Source organism: Epinephelus lanceolatus, chromosome 21 (assembly GCF_041903045.1).
Source record: "Epinephelus lanceolatus isolate andai-2023 chromosome 21, ASM4190304v1, whole genome shotgun sequence".
Classification (NCBI taxonomy): domain Eukaryota; kingdom Metazoa; phylum Chordata; class Actinopteri; order Perciformes; family Serranidae; genus Epinephelus; species Epinephelus lanceolatus.
This window is the reverse complement of record NC_135754.1, coordinates 35306715-35326531: the sequence shown is the minus strand read 5'-3', so window position 1 is coordinate 35326531 and position 19817 is coordinate 35306715. Positions and strand designations below refer to the sequence as shown.

Here is a 19817-nt window from a genome sequence, read left to right as displayed (position 1 = left end):
CACAGCAGAACAGAACAGAACAGGGCCTGAGTGAAAGATAAAAGCCAGCTGACAAGAGGCGGCTGTGAGAGAACATCTTCACTAATAACGGTCGTCCTCCTGTTTACAGTCACTTTCAGCTGTGTCTTTCTGCTGTCAGGGTCCAACAAAGCTGCACATTCACTGAGACAAAAATACAGGCAATCATAGACAGCCATGCTGATTTCTTTCCTGTCTGGGAGTGTTGAAGCTCAGTGAAGTGTACAAAATGTCAGTGTGTCAGACTAATGGATCTGTTGAGTTCTGACCATTTGAATTCATCACGTTGCTGTAGAAGCACTTAGAGAATTCAGCAGAAGAATATAAAGTGGTACATGGAGACTGTCACAATACCACATATTTTTACGACCCATATTTATGTTTATTGTTAGACGGCCACCTCTTCTGCCCGTCATAATTATGATGGGAGCAAAGGAAGAAGTCAGGTGACATTGATTAAAGAGCAGCAGAGTCCATGTAGGAAGGAGGTTTGGGTGGATGGATGGGTCAAACAAACACTTTTTACCCAGGAGACCTCTGTTCATGTCCTGTGTGAAACCAAAGGTCAACATGCTTCATGTTATGTCACATTATGTTCGTAACAAATGTACGTATTTTAACCCAAACCATGCACTAACCAAATACATGAGGTGCAACTGCGACCTTTTTAAAATATCAACCAAGTTATTAAAACTACAGCCGTTGATCGTTGAGCATTAGCTAATCTATCATTTAGCAAATTATCAGGATTCACTGCCACATTTGGAGAGCAACACTTTCATGCAAGATCAGAAAATATGTGTTGCACTGGAGGCAAGTTGCATTTTCTGTCATTTAATTTGGAGGACTCGTTGACCCAGCAGTACTCGAGAACAATTCCTCAGAGTTTCATGTTTGATAGACGAAAGAGAAGCCTGAGAAATGAGAGCTGACAACATGGCCATGACAGAGATGTCAGTGAGGAAACAGCAGCAGAAGAGAAAAATGGATGTGGTTACGTATGTTCAGAGACACAATATGGAGGCTTCCTGCCAGGCGGTGCATTGTTGGTGCATCTACAGGCCTTTAGTGCCGTGAGATGAGGAGGAGGAGGGAGGAGAAGGAGACCTGTGAGAGTTAAAGTGAGCGCTTTTGTACAGATGGCAATTTCCCCTCTCAGCGTTGTTTTCAGTTGTCAAGGCGACGGAATATTTTCACCTCACGCTGCCCGAACCCTGCCATTCCTCCATCAAATCAAACACACCCCTCCTCCATCTGCTATATCCAGCAGCCTTCACACATGACACCGCCGATCAAACACTCTCCAGTTCTAAGGTTGAGATACATCAGTGGCTACTTGAGCCTGCAGGAGTAGCATCGGTTTGTAAACTCTGCTGTTATATACCAAAGTTACAGCACAACTCACACCCCTCATCCTCCCACACACACCAAACTGTTAGCAGTTTTTAGTAACTTTAATATTATTGATATTTTGTGCGTCCATACAGAAAACACTACACTGTATTTGCACATATTTATCTTTTTTCCCCAGTATTTTACATATTCATCATGTTGTAGTCCGAAAGACAAAGGTCAGTTTCTGCATCCAGTAGTTCTTGGTTTGTGGATTTGCCTGCAGACATTTCCATGTGATCACTTTGCTTTTTGCAGCCAAACAATTTAAACAGAGTTTCCATCCTGTGCCAGTAGTATTTCATGAACCAACTCTTAATCAAAATACTTTCATTATCTCTTTAGTAATCTCTTGCCCCTTTTCAACTGGACAAATCAACACTAACACCCACTGACATCTGGCTTTCATATTTAGTGGTAAAGATTACAATCAGCATTCCCTCCCAGGACAAATGATGATTCTGTGGCAGTCACGGGTATATACAGCTCCAGTTCCTATTGGCTTTGATTGGAACTGGAGCGGACGGATGATGGTGGACACATTAATTTTAGCCCCTTTGCCAGTACAGTGAAATGCCAGAAAATACCGTCTGTCTCTGTTCAGGCAGCGCTTAAACATTGTTCCAAATTTAGTTGGCACCGAGTTTGAGAGAGAAACTGAATAAGTAAGAGATAAAAAGAAGTAGCAACCATAGCATTTTCACTTGCCTCCATGCTGCTTTCTGCGCTTTACTGCTTTCTACTGGGATGGCTAGGGCTCAGGAGGTAGAATTGGAAGATCTTTGGTTCGATACTCCTGATGGCCGAGCCATCGGTGTGTGAGTGCGTTTAGACTGAGTAGACAGTGGCACCTTGTATGTATGTTGTAGCCTCTTACCATCAATGTAATGAATGTGACTGTAGTGTTTGTGCTTTGAGTGGTCGGAAGACTTGAAAGTGAGAGTCTAGTTACTACTACTAACCTGTTTTTCTGCTCGTTCGTAACGTTGAACATAATTGTGATGGGTTTTGTCAATGTTTAAAAAAAGCCTGCATGCACATGCTAGTTTTGGTGGGAAAATTATATGTATAAGCAGATGTCTGCATGTGAATGTAGAATCTGTCGGCAACAGGACAAGATTTTACTATCAGAAGTGCTCAGGTTTGTGTTTGTAATCTGAATAGTGTTGACCAGTCATGTCTGAGCCGGCTTTGGTTGCCTACAGGTAAACAGTCCATGGAGACCAAAAGAGAAGAAATGCATCTTTTGAAATGCAATCTCAGAGCCCTTTGGCTATGGTCTGATGACAGCTTTTTATTAGCTTTTTGCTAATTGAACTGTAAAAAGGGGAAAAGAAAGTCTTGGCCTGTATATCTGCTGGCTGCACTGGAACCCCCGAAATATTGGCAGTTGTCCCCAGAGGCCAAATCATCTTCAGACTGATAGACAGTGGGTTCTGAGACGAGAGCAATGGGGCATGAAACTGTGATGCTGGAGGGTTACAGCATACGGCACCATGATTAAAGAGGTGGTGTTGCTCAGGTGCTGTTTGGGTGCACTCTGTTTAGCATCCTTGGGTTTGCTGGACCTGACAGAATTCTTTGGGTCTACTTGAATGGATGGTGGCCGATATACAATAGAATGCTTTCAAAGAGCAAGCATTTCTTTTGGTCTTTTATTCAGGATCTTTTCAATAATGGCAGAATTGTAATTATCACCCATATCTTTCTAAATGTATTTCGGACTGTGGACGCCTCAGTGAAATAAATCCGTAACCCCCATGTTCTACGACAGTGCACCTATTGAGCCTTTATTTTAAAGAATTTACTGTTTTGTTTTTTATCTTGGTGTCAAATAAGTTATCAAGAATTGTGGATTCCACTGGTATCGGTATTGACTACTCACTTTCTGGTTTTGCTACACACCAAAGGAGAGATGTGCAAATTATTCAGTTGGACAATCAGTCAGTGGTGTAACAGCAGAGACACTCACCATGTGTCAACACCTGCATCAGTGACGGTGTCAGAAATTAGCAAGGGCCACGGGCCATTTGGCCCGCAATTTAGCCAAGAATGCCCCCAAAAGCCATGTTCCGGGGGACAAAATTGCCCCCAAGTTTTCAAAACAACTAAATGTATTTATGTTTTTAACAGTATTACAATCTGACATTTAAGTATAATTTTATTTTCATTAAATTAATTTACCGTCGTGTCTACAACTCATTTTCCAGACATAATCAACGAGATTGCACTGATTACGTGAGAGTAATCTGACAGAGAAGGGGAGGGGGCTTTGCTGTAACATAAGTATAAATTAACCATTTCTTGGGTGATCTGTGTCTACACAGTGACAAATTAATGAAAAATCAAAGTAGAATGAATGTTAAATTTTAAATTAACTTACTTCCAGGATTGCATCTAAGGAATTTATAGTAATTTGGCCTTTTTAACAGTAAAAGTAACTAATGTGGTGAAACATTAGTACTGCTATCAGTAGATTAATGGTTAAATCATCACATTTAAACTGGTTGAATTATAGGAAATCTGAGTGATATTTTGCAACCATAACTTTATGTAATCCATTATTTATTTTATTTATAGTGGTTTCTACTGAAGAGTGAAGACACTATCTTAGTTGGTTTTGCTTTTCATGTGCTTATTGTTAGAACATAATGACAGTTTTTTGATGGCCCCCAGACATTTTGAAAATGCCCCCATTTTTTAGACCGTGGGGGCCAAGATTGCCCCCAAAATATTTTGTTAATTTCATACCCACTTATCACTGATTCAGTGATAACTGATTTGTCCATTTCCTGCCTGATTGTATCCACTTGTAGAAAAGCTCTTGTTTCTGTGGACAGAAGTGTGTTAGTGGTGCGACATGAGTGTGTTGTTCCACAGCAGAAACATGAGTGTGGAGTGGAATAGATGTGATGTTATATATGTTAGTGGTCTGCAGGATCCTGCATAGAAATTGATCATTTTCTCCTCTGTGTCCTCCTCAGAGTCTGGGAACCACGAGCCGATACGACACCAGGAAGAAGTAAGTCTTGTTTCTAGGTGTCCTTTTGTTTCCAGAGTCGTATAGTCTTTTATCATCCTCATCTTTTACTGGTGTCTTCATCACCTCCTAGTGCTAAAGTGTCTCTGTTGCCCTCATTCTTTTCTGCCCTTTATCACTGGAATTGAAACATTTCCCGGAGCTGTGAGCAATACGTCATGATTTGATAAAACAGGAGGCATGACCTTTCCTGTTTGGGTTTTTTTTTGCTGAGAGAAAAGGGATCTGAGAAATCAGATTATTTATGTCAGCATTCTTATTGTTTCCATTTTCAACCAATGAAGCTGAACAGAGGGAATATTTTTAGCTGAAGAGAGAAACCTTGACTGCAGAGCTCGCAGCGTTTCAGTGAACTTGGAGAAAAGAAGCAGAAACTCTGCTGCTTTCAAACCTGTGCTACTTTCTTACCTAGTAACCACGGTAATATAAATGCTCATCAGCAGGATTTTTCCTGATCAAATCAGATACTGAAAATGAATTAAAACAGAGGTGTGATGTCAGTGACCAAACAGCATCAACACACAATATAGCAGCACCGATTTCTTCTTTTATTGCCCCGTTTCTACGTGTTTGTCACTGTTAATGGCCAACGAGGTCAAATTCCAGGACTAGTAATAAGACGGTAAACCAGCTATTTCTTGATGAGCTCTCTGGGAGTCCAGAAAACAGAAGTTTGCTCATAAAAGGTTTTTAAGTGCTGCATGACCTGCTGTCTGATGGTGTAGTTTGTGAATCAGAAGCCCTTTTTAAACAGGAATTGTGCAAATTTGCAGGAAAGCCCTATCAGTGTTCTTTCAGCAATGGCAGTATAAAAACAAAATTGGGGAGTGCAGTAAAATGCCGCCTGCCTACTTTTGTTTATACAGAATGTGCCTTTTTCGGAGCAATGGGCACCTCGGATCAACTCGCCAATCCGGCTCTGTGTGTCTAAATGCTCGCAGCTTGCCGGCAAAACGGCCCAACATTCGCCGAAAATCTGGCAGTGTCAAAGGGGCTAGAATCATTCTAAACTGACCGACACATGCCTGCCATCTGCAATCAGCATACCACCGTGCCCCCATTTATCCATACAAGGGAATTTGTTTTCCCAGAAGAGTATCCCTTCACTGGTTCCTGTACAGCAGGGTTGGATTTTATTTCTTGCTATAATCATTAAAAAGCATAAGCAACATGTGTAAAAATGACTGCATGAGAGTTTGTAGAGCGCAGCTGTGTTGCTATCGGACCCTTGTCATAGCTGGCCGATGCTACGCTATGATTGGCCAGTCTACGTTCAAGGTCAGTTTCATAGTTGTTTATTACAACTAAGCCAAAACATGGTCTGAACCATAACCAAGTGTTTTTGTGCCTAAACCTAACCACATGTTAACCACAGTGCCGTAGAAACGTAAAGTTTTAAGGTATCCATTACATGATAATGTACAGATGTGGTTTGCAGAAAGGCACAATGCCAACATTCATTCTGGGTTGTCCAAACACAACGCAACACTTGTGTTCCAGTGCTGCATCTCAGAGGAACCACAATCTCTGATGATGGTCCACAGAAAGAAAATGATGTTCAGGAAAAACTTTTTAAAAATATTTGATACTTTCCTAAGACATGGAAATAGCCGGAGTTCCATCTGGCAGACTGAGAGGAAAAAGATAAAAATTCTCTCCAGCTCTCCAGTCATGAATCTGACGTCACGAACAGACCGAAGACGTCAGTGATGGTTGATTGTTGACTGGCAACATTTTCACCCTACTCCTCTTCACTCTGTTGCATAAATCCGGGCTGATTTTAATTGTCAGAGTGCTCTCTTGAGTCAAGGGCTGGCCTTAGTTATTGAATAGTGTTTTATATCTCAGCAGCACTAATGGATTTTCATGGCCTCGAGCTTCTGTAGAGCGAAAGGGTAGGAGCACAGACGCTTCACACAAAGAAGATAAAAAGATCTTTTATGCAGCTAAAAAAAAACTGTCTCTGTATTTTGTTACGGTTTATGATTTTAGACTGAGGCAGAGTTTAAGTTCTCTTCTTCCCTGTTTAAATGAGAGACTGTAGCGTCTTCAGGGGCAGCTGCGTGAAGTCTGATAAATGTCCTCCGGTGATGTTACTTGAGTCAGCATCTGTTGAGGACTACAAGTTTGAAAAGTAAAAAAATCTGGAGGTGTGGAGTTAGAAAGAAGTGAAACCTCTGCGACTCACTGCTCATCTCCACCAAACTGTCTAGGCCTGAGTGCGAAGAGGAGTGTGCGGAGTAAAGAGAGAGGATGTCTCGGTTTCTACTGCATCGATTTTGATCCATTTTATTTGAAACTTTACTTTGTGACTCTGTTACAGGAGTGAGATGATAAATCTGTGCAGCTCTCTCAGGTTTATTTATTTATTAGATGGCACAGTTAGGGTAGAGTACAGAAACCTGCTGTCAGTATGGCACCTGTCCCTATACGACCTGTACCTACTCGACTGAATCCTAGTGCAGATTTTGGTGCCTCACTTTGGTGGCAGATTGTGTGCGTAGAGAGTTTGTGGTTGAGAAAGAGAGCTTGTTTGTGCCAGTTGTGGTGACAGTGAGGCTGCAGTGAGCGGAGCAGAGAGGATGAAGTTAAACATAGCAGTGCAGTGTGTGTACAGTTGAGGCTGTTTATCAGTGAACAGCCCGGACTCTTCTTCTGTCCTGCTGTAGTTGACCTCAGAGGATTTGACCGCTGACCACGAACAAACATGAGAGCTAAAAAACACTCTGATTCTCATACTCTAAATATATTCTGTGTGTTGTTGTGTGCACCATAACGTGACCCCCGTACTATGATGGTTCAGCATGATAACATACTCTCCTACTGTCTGCTGAATAATGAGATCTGACATCTTCATGAAGACAGAAGAACAAGAACATTTCTCTTGGATTAACAGACTCTGAGGCAGAACAACTGTACACCGATAATTGGAGTCTGTGTGTGTATGTGTGTGTGTGTGTGTGTGTGTGTGTGTGTGTGTGACTTCTGAACTGTGTGTCTTATCAGTTGTGTAAAACACAGATCTGAGCGCGCTCTGTTTAGTCTCTTCAGTTCACCCCGCTGCGCCCCAGAGATTTAAACTGCCTTTTCATTCTGCTCAATGGACCAGACTCACACATTATCACACACTGACGCTGATGTGTGTGTGTGTGTGTGTGTGTGTGTGTGTGTGTGTGTGTGTTTTAAAATAGTAGCTGAGGTTTGCCTCAGCGAAGCGACAACGTCAGACAGACAGACAGACAGATGTGGGAGACAACAAAAGAAAGATGTTGTAATTTAAAGGGCGACTGGTGCGTGTGTGCTTGTGTCTTCTATATGACACATTGCAACTTTAGCAACAGTGAGGACACTTTTGAAAATTGGGGACATTCTGGCCGGTCCCCACTTCTTCCTGGCCTGTTTTAGGGTTAAGACTTGGTTTCAGGGTTCATATTACAGTTAGGTTTAGGTTAGGGTAAGGGTTGGGGTAAGGGTTTGGCATTTACTTGTGATGGTTAAGGTTAGGGACAATCATTACCTGTCAGAGGAGGAGGGTGGCTGTGGTCTGACCCTCCCTGAATCTACAAATATTTTTTTCTTGAGCCTCCCTGAGTGACTGGTGGAGAATGCTTGACCCTTCCTCCACCATAAATGAGTCATTAGATTTTTTAAAACTCACCCTTTGATGTCTGAAAGTGAAAAGTTGAAGATGAAATCCTGGAGTGGAAAAAAAGCCTTGTTTTTTACTCTTGTTGGGCAAACTGTTTATTTTTGTCCATATTTTGAATGAGACGTAGAATAAAGGGATTTTGATGAAATTTCTTTAAGCGAGCGTTTCTTTAAAATAAATAAATAGATAAAATAAAAACACTAAAAAATAATAATAAAAAAACATATTTTAAAATTTGATTTGGAAGACATGTTTTTTTTAAAAATTGCCAATTTTTTCTCCAAAAATAAGTGCCAAAATTTGGAAAACTACCAAAATTTATAAGGCATGTTCTTAAAAAAAAAAAAAAAAAAAAAAAAATCTGAGGTAAAATAATACATGATGCAGCTATTTAAATCTGTATGCCCCGCCCCTAAGCCAAAGTAAAAAACACAAGTCCCTCCCCCTTCTGCACCAATCTCTCCTCTCTCATAGATAAAAGCAGTGTTGTTTAAGTATGAAAATATATAGAAATCATTTTCCATAAAATGACTTAATAATCGTGATAAATAATCGTTGTGATTGTCAGCATTGCAACTTTGACCTTCTTGCTCATATGTGCATCACAGTTCGTAGTTGAAAGACAGAACATCTCAACGTTATCACTTAGTTACCTTTTGTCGAGCTCGTCAGACACGGAGCTCAACCTGGAGAGCTCTGTTGTTATTACTTTGTAATGTTTGTAGTTTTATCTCTCAACTTATAATCATGACAGTAAAATACATCTGCATTTCTCCTTCATTGTTGTCATAGTTACGTCCTTTTGCTGTTGTTGGTTATCTTCATTTTGTTCACTTAAACAGCTCATATTATTACTCTCTGTCCCTCTGGTCATCAGTCACTTTAATGCTCTGTCATCCAGCACTGTGGATTCTGACTGCTGTCATCCGGCTGTCAAACTGTCATCTGTCAGCAGCTCAGTCCATGTGAAGGATTTTTTGCTCTGCAGAGGATTGTTGGTCCATGAAGCCAGAAAAGCATGCTGGCTCCCACAGTGCACAATGTGACCGGATACAGGAGGACTCCATACTGCATTTCACATACTTTATACTGGGATATACTAAGTCTTAGGGCTCTTAAGTCGATCTTCACTGGAATGACCCGATATTGATTCGTAAAATCCAAGATCGATCTTTTAATATACACTTTTTCCCACGGATGTGTGAAGCTTTAATCTTGTTAATCTTGCCAGTTGTAAACGAGCCACAGCACTAAGTTATGAACGACGTTCCAACGTTACTGCCTCTTTTATCTGTAACTGTCAGCTGTTAGCTGTTAGCTTACTGATTTACATTTGGGTGTAATTTATTATCCTGCTGCAGCGTCTCCTCCTGTTGTCTGTGCGTCCTGGCTGCTGCGCCACTTTTACACACACACAAACATACACAAACACACACAAACAAAAAAGTGATACTTCAGTCTGCTCTGTCCGCAGTCTCTCATTCACCACCGCCAATATTATGTTATAAACAAGCACAGAGGCTTTACAGCTGATACAAGATAAAACAACATGTTTATGTCTCAGGCTGAATCCAAATCTCTACCCTCTGAACTTGCAGACTGAGCCCTCGTATTTACTGTCACCACGTACAGTCTGCGAGGTTAGACAGCCCTCCAGACTGTTTTACTGGTTGTCATGGAAACGCTCAACTATCGCTACTGTCACATTCATATACAGTATATGTCATATACCTTGATGAATAGTGCCAAACTCATCTGTCCCTGCAGATAACAAGATATAAATCCCATGTAGAGGCTTTTGTGTGACTAAACAAAAATGTAGGCTTTACGTTCATCCCTATAACATACAGGCAATTGAAAAACCCATGTCAAGTCTGAACAAAGTCCCCCAGGGGCCCCTTATGGACTGGATGAATTGTGTATTTAGACAGCCCTCAGCACTCCTGACTTCCCCCGAACAGGCCCGCAAGTGTGGTGAAGTCCAGACATTTGGATTCAGCCTAAGGGTTTGGTGTGACCTGCAGGCAGTGAGTCTCCTCAGCAGCAGAGAGGACAGGAGGACTGATACTGATGATGTCTGTGTTCTTTATTCTTTCTACACTTCGTGTGATGTCAGGAATATGATTTATTTTGTTAACATTTTTATTTCCAGTGAGATATTAACTTTATATTGTGACTTTGCTGTTTTAATGTTACTGTTGCTGCTCTAGAAACAATTAGTTATAAAATATTCAGTTTTAATCCTGTTGTGAATTTATTCTTTAAAAAATAGTTCCTTGTAAATGTGACACTGTTAGTTCTCTGAGAATCTTTCACATACTAGAAAAAAATTGGTATTGCAACTGAAAAATACCCAATTGATATTGAATCGAATGAGGAAATCAGTGGTGATACTCAGCCCTACTGAGTCTTTTCCTGGCATAGTAAATAGTGTGGTATTATGGGTATTGGACTGCACAGGAAGCTCTACATCCCTGAACATTTGTAGAAACTGAGGTGAAGAGGAAGAAGATAAATAAACATCCAAATCAACTTTTTTTTTTTTAGCACAATCCAGGTAAATGCAGAGTGTTGATGAGTTTCAAACAGCAGCCTCAAACTATTTTGGGGCCACTTGACCCTGGGAACAAGTAGAAATTTAAATCCATTTCTATTAAGACATTTAATGTGGCACTCAGTAGCTCAGTGGTTAGAGTGGGCGTCCTGTGTACAAAGGCATTGTCCTTGCACTGGGGGCCGTTGGTTTGATTCCAGCACTTGGCGCTTTGCTTCATGTCGTCTACTCTCCCTACTGCCTTCATGCTTAGTTCTGTCCTGAGAATGAAAAAAAAGGCCAAATAATCTTATTAAAAAAGAAGAAAATATAAACATTTATTAAAAGCATGGTCTGAAAGTTTCTAGTCTCGCCACCAGACAATCAGAGATCTCCGGCTTCTGATAGTCTGGGGACACTCCTTTAGTGTGTGGGGACTTCCTAAAGTGTGTTTAACACACCGGTGGAAAAGGCCGGCAACAAAGCAACGCCTCTTGCATTTTTGAAAAGGACACGCCTTCTCGGAAATGTATCCGGAAATTGTATCCGCCGATCTAAACACAAAATCAGGGAGAAAGTCATCAGTCTTTTTTTAAGCAAAGCGTCTAAAGACTGACTTGTGAGTCTAGAAAGTTTCACCTGAAACAGAACAGCCTGAGTACAAGGTCTGTATTTGTCATGTTACAATCAGCAGTCGTTGAATTAAATTAAATTAAATTCTTATTCTCCAATGAAGCTGCTAGAACATGTCTGAAAAAATAAATCTAATCACTCAAATAACAAAAGAGCATTCAAGACATAAAACAAAAAAGGTTTGTGCGTGGAGGCGGTAGGTCTAGTTTTTTATTTCACTCCACCAGTTTTGACTATTTCTAGGACTATTTAAAAAATACCTAAATAAAAATCCATTCAAATTACAGGTTGTAATTCATCACAACAGTGCAAGTTTAAAATATTTTATTTATATTTTACCCATTTTACCATTATTAGAACACATTTGCGAACATCTACTAACATTATCTGGATGTTTCGTGTGATAAGACATGCAGCTCTGGAAACTTGAAACAGCCTCATCAGACTTGAATAAATGTGTGTTGTGACTGGATGTGATGTTTAGGAACTGTTCACTTGTAATGTCGAGTCAGACACATGGACAACAACGTTAACAACGTGATTTTTCAGGCGACACATTCAACAAACAGAACATTCAGCAACATCCACGTCTTTATTGATGCTCCATAATCTTACATAACTGCAGCTTCAGTGAGCGCTCTCTGCAGAACAATATGTATTCCTCTGAGAGTGACGCACACACACACACACACACACACACACACACACACACAACCTCATAAGCGTATTAGACTTTATTTTGTGGGATTTACTGAAGTGGAATTGTTCAAGTGTGCAGACGAGGATACCACTTTGCACCAACTGTTATGACACACACACTCTCTCACACACACACACACTCACACACACACACTGAGGGGCCCAAGGTAGCCATTAAGAATAATGGCCTCTGGCTATGCGTTGCCATGGCGATTGAAAGGAGGAAGGAAAGGCAGGTTCAATGGAGCTGATGAACGGTGGAAAGACTGCAGCTCTGCATCTCCTCTGAGGACATTCATGTCCCGAGCTCCTCTGACACAAGACGCTTTCTGCTCAGACGTCTCCTCACATCCCAGATTGATCCTTTAACGTTATTCTGCCCCTAACGTGTGTGTTGTTTTAACTGGTGACAAAATTTAAACTGTCCTAAGGTTATCTGGGCGTTTTGTACGTCATCTTTTTCTAACAAAAAAGAGCGAAGCGATTAAAGGTTCAGTTACTGTGAGAATCGCTCACATTCAGACTTGTTAACTGCTTTAAACACATTCAGTTACCTTCTGATGCCAATTCAAACACACCTGCAGAGAGAGAGAGTTTATTTAAAATATTTTATTTATATTTTACCATTATTAGAACACATTTGCGAACATCTACCAACATTACCCGGATGTTTCGTGTGATAAGACGTTCAGTAGCATCAGGTTTTTATGCATCCAGGCATCTCCACCAGCCAACGCTAAAGTGAAATGAGAATACTGACAGCTGGGTATCAGGCTGATGTTTGACATGATAATAAGCTTAAAGGAAGAGTGTGTAAAATTTAGGGGGATTCAACGGAATCTGGCGGAAAGGACTGCAGATTGACTGCAACCAGCAGAGGTCTCTTCCCCTCCAAAACAAATGGGATGATAAGGAGGATAAGGAGTTTCACGTAAGGCCTCATTTACACTGTAAGCTATGTGTTCGCGTAGCACTCGCCAACGGTCGCTTTTCACTCGCATTTTCAATTCGGCGAGCATGTTCACAGGTTAGAGCATTCACACTGTATCCGTTCTATGCGCTGCTCGGGTTGCGCTGCTTTCGCGAGCAAGCTTGAAAATAGAAGAGATGCCAATTTTTTTTTTGCAAAAAAGTGAATGGTCGCTGTATTCAACAAAAAACACAAGTTTGCGTGTGTTGTGACCTCTCTCGGCCACTGTAGACATCTCCCCCTTGACCAAACGAGACGTGACAGCCACATGTTTCATGTACTTACCCATTTGTAGTGCTAAATATTAATTCTCCAAGTGTTGGAATAATCACTGGCGCACAAACCTGTCCAACCTGGGCTTCAAGTCCAAACTCACTTCTTCTTCTTTGAGGTTTATTGGAGATTTGCAAACACGGTGCACTACCGCCACCAACTGTTCAGGTGTGGTTTGTACTTTGAAGGGACAGCAGCGGCTGCTGTGCGACGCGTCTGTTCGGTTTTGGTGTGAATACATGTGTGCTGCCGCTATGCTTGTGGACCGCTTTGCAACTGCTTCGCGAATGCATCCCTTGAGGTAAAAATGAGGCCTAAAATAAATCCATGTTTTCCCAACACTTAAGGAGAGATACTGGATAAAGCGAGATACCCAACTCAGCTCACTTCCTGATTAAGTGACGTCAGCGCCACGCCCCCGTAGGAGACTTGCGGCAGCTCTGAATGTGTTGTCGTCAATGAGGAAAATGAATGTGATCACAATTTATGGTCAATTCTTTCGCCCTGTAGTCACTAAAGTAAATATTGGGTTCATTTTCCACAAGCCACACATTTTACCAACATTCTGACACTAAAGCTGCATTTTTCATCCCCACAGATCAAGAGAAAGTTAACTTTGTTGAGGGAGAACAGACTCTGATTGGAAGGAGAGCTAACCACGCCCACTTAGGAGACAGGAAGAGTAACCGTTTTCTTAACATTGGATAAGCCTACGGTGGGGTATCTCCTTTATCCAATATCTCTGACTTAAGTCACAGAGGGGCCGCTAACTACAGTGGCTGACATGAAAACGCAAATGGCCCCTCGGAGCTACTAGAAACATGGTGGCGCAACATAAATATAGCCTATATGATATGATGAGGAAAATATGGCAAGAAAATGTCCTTTCTTGTGTAAAAATGGATAATGATTATTTATAGTAGCGAATCCAATCAGGTGGTTCGGCCCACTTGCATTAAAATGAGTCAAACTAATTTGAAAAAAATGTACACGTTTTCCATTATTTGAGTTTTTGGAGGACACACTCATTAGTCAGGGGTCAAACAAAAATATCAGAATGTAGTTCCTAAGATTTATTGATCCTGGAGGGTGTCTAGGAGTCAATATCATCAGTATTTACTGTTGGACATCAGGCTCATGTCTGATATGATATGTAACTTAAAACACATTTCATATGAGACTGAACATTTCTGTGGAAGATAGTCTTTTTATTTAAAAATGCATAATTATATAAAAGAATTGTTTGTTCTTTTTAAGAATCAGGTTTCAAAGTGTCTTCAGTAATAATGATATATTTTATAAATGCTTTCTTTCTAAAGCAGTATGTAACATGACAAATTTTAAATGAAATTATAGTCAAGTATCAAGTGAAGCAGAATAACATGGGATTCATGTTCCAGTGAAATCTGATGGAAGAAATAAAAGACGAATTGTATAAAATTCAGCTGATAAAATTGTGGTTGAGTTGTTGGTTATTTTACAGACTCCACATGTTTCAGTTCCTGCGGCCCCTCTGGGTTTCATTAAAGGTCTCAATACTGAAAGGTTAACAAGGGGCGAGGCCATGAGATCAATACGATCTTTAAATCAGTCCTTACACATGCTGGGAGCCAGTAAAGAGGCTCAGACTGGTGTGATGTGCTCAGAGCTTTGCAGCTGAGCTTTTTGTGTGAATAAATTCACTGATAATATTTTCCCCTCTGTTAAAGTGTCGCCTCTGTGGGAGGAGAAGGAGCTTCCTGGTTCAGGAGATGTGAGGGTATCATGTGACAGTGATGAAATGTGGGAGGAGGTGTTAAATATCCTTCTGACTGTACGTGCGTCTGTGGATGTCACTTAATAACAGTCTGATTACGCACATTAATAAATAAAATCTATTGTGTGTGTTTGCCAGCTCTCAATATTCCCTCTGACATTTAATATGACGGTGTAATCAGCCGTCATATTTAATTACATGACCGTTAAATCACATGAGAGCAGAGAAATGTGTACAAGAGACTCCTGACTGTAAACTCAACACTCACGGGGCATTAAAATCATTTACACTTTTAGAACAGTGACAGTGGAAATAGATAAATAATTTGGTATGAAACATAACTGTTGCAGTGATGATTACTGACATCTCTACGTAAACAACAGATCAGAGTTATAACTGGCAGTCTGTGTGTGTGTGTGTGTGTGTGTGTGAGTTATTGAAGGTAAACCCAGTGGACAGTGTGTGACGTCTCTGCAGAGGTTTAATGAAGAAGAAACCTTTCACTCAGTATAAATACTCTCACTTTTAGGGGTGCGCACCAATCATGAAATTTTGGCACAGTGGGTCTAAAGGTTTGCCTCTGCAGCAGCTGCTCCTCTCGTCCATCATCTGATCAGCTGTGATCACAAAAACCTCCAAATTTAAAGGAAGAAACAAACAAAAAAACAAAAGTTAGAAGGCTTTAATTGAAATAGTTGATTTAAATTTTTGGCATTATCCTTGGGGCTGGGTGAAAATAAAAGATTCATTCGATTCAAATCGATCTTCACTGGTATGACCAGATATCGATACGTAAAATCCAAGATCAGTCTTTTTATACACGCTTTTTCCCACGGATGTGTGAAGCTTTAACCCCATTAACAAGCTGCAGCGCTAAGTTATGAATGACCGTAGTGTTGAGATGCTCCGACGTTACCGCCTCTTTTATCTATAACTGTTAGCTGTTAGCTTACTGTTTTACATTTGGGTGTAATTTATTATCCTGCTGTAGCGTCTCCTCCTGCTGTCTGCGTCCTGGCTGCTGCACCACTTTTACAAATACACACAAACACACCAAAATGGAGTAAAGATGCTGCAGTGGAGTCGGAGAGGTGAAGATAATGTGAGCTGACAACAGCTACGCTTGTTACTGCGAGTGCAGAAAAACCTCCTCGAGGACAAAGCCAATACTTTATCAATACACCTGATCAGCAACATGTAAACATGTAGAGAAGTGATATTTCAGTCTGCTCTGTCCGCAGTCTCTCATCCACCGCCGCCAATATTATGTTATAAACAAGCACAGAGGCTTTACAGCTGATAGCAAGTTGTTACTAACAAGATAAAACAACAACAACTGTTTATGTTAAATGGTTTAGCTCAGTTTGTCTCGTATCTTAAAACTTCCTGGTGGTCATGTGACCTGTGGTCATGTGACTCTCCTCAGCAGCAGAGAGGACAGGAGGACTGATACTGACAGATGACTGTGGTCTTTATTCGTGTGGATACCTCAGCAGCCGTACCATTCTTATTATTTCAACTCGTTTTTGCACCTTTTTTCAGCATCTAATGACTTCTGCATACTTTGTGCAAAAATTGGCATTGTGACTGAAAAATCTCCAGTCGAATCGATATCTGATCGAATCGGAAATTGAAATCAGGAAATCAGTGGGGATACACAGCCCTAATTATCCTGTTGTTCTGCACATTTGTTAAAAGCATTTAGGTTGATCTTGTTGATCTGACCTTGTTTCAGAAACAAAATGTCTCTGTGTGCTGTTTGTGAGTGATGTTTGTTTGGTTTAGGGCCTTTTTGCAACTGTAAATCTGAACCAAGGTTTTGAACTTTCTTCCACTGTAAATATTTGATCCTTTTAGTTTTGGTTTCACGTGTGTAGTCTGAGCACACCAAAAACCTCAACATGACATACCTAGGTTGTGTCGGCTTCATCTATGTCGTGCTGCATCTTTCTTTGCAGTTGATTTGCTTGTTTGTTCATTTCCTTTCTGCAATAATAATATTTAGAGTTCCCACCATCATGAAAGTTCTGGAAAAGTTAAAGAATTAGGAAAACAGTTTTCCAGACCTGGAAATAGTTTTGAATTAAAATAATGTTTTGGGAAAGTTTTGAATTGACATAGTTTTGTTTAAAATATGTTCATAAAAATCCCCAAACATGTCTAATGTCAGGCCAAATAAGTTCCTTTTATAGCTAATTTGAAATCTAGTGCTGTGCTGGATAAATGTTGAAACATCACTGGTATCATGAGATACACATAGACCAGATTGGCATTGCATCATCTCCAAGGCCACACCCCTTTTTTGGAGTAAAGAAACATGCTGTCACATCAGCAGACTTAAAACAGGAAAATGGTAACCCAAGGCTTTCACACTGAGAATATAATATATATCATGTTTATTATCTGGCCAGTGTGTTGGGTTATTGATCCACTTGGACGAGGGAATCCTGACGGTACATGACGGCAATCAACCTTAATTGATTAAGGTATTGCGAACGCTCCAGGTTCAGGCAAAGTCACAAAATAATTGCTAGCTATGTCATTCTTTTTTTTTTTTTTTTTTTTTTTTTAACAACAAATATATGCGTACAAACTTGTCAAAAATATAATCCAAACACACGTCAAATTGCGTTGATGTCTACAAGATCTTTGGTTTTCTCTCCCTCAAAAAGGGGTGTGGCCTTGACATTTTGGAAAGTGACTGTATGTGCTGGTCTGGTTTATTGACAGTGGATGTATGGAGCAGAATGTCTAATGAGCAAGTAAAGTTAGCAAACACTAGCAGTTTTCTTGTCGCAAATGCCTTGGGAGTGAGTGTTTAATAATGTATTGCTGTATAACTACACGTATATACATGTACCCATTTTAAACTCCTTAAATAAAATCATGAAAATGGGGTAAAATATTATGGAAAAGTTAAAGCAAAGTTGTGAAAATCCACTGGGAAAAATGTGCAGGAACCCTAAATATAAATATAGATGTGGCATTACCACCAGCAGCACCTTGGTATTCTACTGCTACGCTGATGACACCCAGCTCTATCTGTCTCCCAAGCCTACTTCCACTCCTTTCACTCAGTTCCCTTTGTGACTGCTTATTGGATATTATCTCTTGGCTCTTGTACAACTTTCTCAAACTTAACAGTGATAAAACCAAGTTTCTCCTTGTAGAAACTAAATCTTCTTTGGCTAAACCGCATAGTTTCTCCAAAGTCCGTCCTTCCCCTCAGATTAAGAGTCTGGGTGTCATCCTGGACAGTACATTGTCCTTTAAGGCCCACATCATGTTACTCTGTCTACAGACTTTCATATGTAATATTAATCGTCTTCGCCCGTCACTTACACCTCACAGCGCCGCTAACCTCGTTCACTTTATGGTTACATCCTGTATTGATTATTGCAGCTCTGTCCTCTTTGGTCTTCCTCTGAGTTTGTTGATCTTCAGGTGGCATCACTCTAGCGTCCTCTCAGAAGATTATTGAGTTTTTTTCCAGCTGACTTTTTATGATTTCACAAACATTTGGTCTCCTCCTTTCCCGATGTGCTTCAGTGGCTCATTTTGTTTTGTTTTTTTGTTTTTGTTTTCTCCTGTTTTAACCACAGCCGGCCAGAACTTCCTATAATTGGTCTGAAGGTCTGAGCCATACAAAAAAAAAAAAAAAAAAAAAAAAAAAAGGTTTTCATACTTAAAACTGATCCGGGCTGAGACCAACTCTCTTTGTCAGACCAAGTTTCCTGTTTGGTCCAAACCGTGGTCCAGAGAGGTTTCACACCTGTAATGTGAAAGGGCTCCTGATCCCACAAAGTAACAGGGATTTAAAGATTCGGGAGCTTTTCTGCTGAGACTAAAGCTCATCAGGGGCTTTTGTTTACTCTTGAATACATGTTGCATCAAGCTTGAGACATGCAGAAAGAAAACCATCTACACACACATACACACACAGGTACAGTAGCAGAGTGTGTTTGGTGTGAAGTTTGAAGTGGTGGTTTGATGTGAGACGAGGGGGCGTCCACACATCTCTACGAGGTTTATTATTCAGCACGAGCAGAATCGATGGTGTGTGTGAGGACGTTCATGGAAACCTGAAATGACCTGTACAACACACACACAGACACACACACACACACACACACACACACACAGGAACAATAAGAGTAGCATCAGTCGTGACTGGAAGTTTTCTGAGTCATCGGCTCATGAGATGGATCTTTCTCTCTCTCTCTTCTGGTGATTTCATCTCTCTCTTTCAGTCCTCCCACTCTCTCTGCAGCTTTCCTTTCATTCTCCAGCTCTCAGTATTCCTCTAACTCCCCACTCGACTCTCATTTCCCTCCCTTCTTTCTCTTCTCTCCAAACCAAGGCTGCAGTTGTTGTGTAGTTTATAGATCTGAACGAGTCGTCCCTTCATTTCTCAGACTTTTTTTTTTCTTTTACAACTTAAGTGCATTAAAAGTGTTGGACTCCTCTGATGTTTAATGTTGACCAGCGACACAGAAAATATAACTGTAAGTCATGCAAATATGAACACCTTATCAGGTTTTTACAAGTATTTTATTAATATTATTTTACCTTTATCAACATCGGTCAAAAGTCCAGCAACACTTGAAGTATGTAGAACAGCTTTATCTTCAACAAGTGTTGCTGGAGTTCTCACCTCTTTTGACTTCTTTCCCTTCTCCATGCACCTTGGAAGTAGGTTGTGTTATGCCAGAAACCCCCACCCTACCTTTATCAACATGGAAAGCTTCGAGTTAGTTTACCTCTGGATCACTGAGCATACATTTAAAGCACAGTTTTATTACAACTTGGGTATTATTGTCAGACTTCAATGTCTGCAAGAAGACAGTTTAATCC

The 19817-nt window shown here is 40.5% G+C and overlaps 1 protein-coding gene across 1 annotated transcript in view; it reads left to right on the top strand.

Moving 5' to 3' along the window:
* Nucleotides 1-19817, top strand: part of ankfn1a (ankyrin repeat and fibronectin type III domain containing 1a) — a 167460-nt gene that overhangs the window by 54558 nt on the left and 93085 nt on the right. The window contains exon 6 of the mRNA XM_033611087.2: nt 4395-4432. Within this exon, the coding sequence (XP_033466978.2) occupies nt 4395-4432 (38 nt within the window). The remainder of the gene's footprint in view (nt 1-4394; nt 4433-19817) is intronic.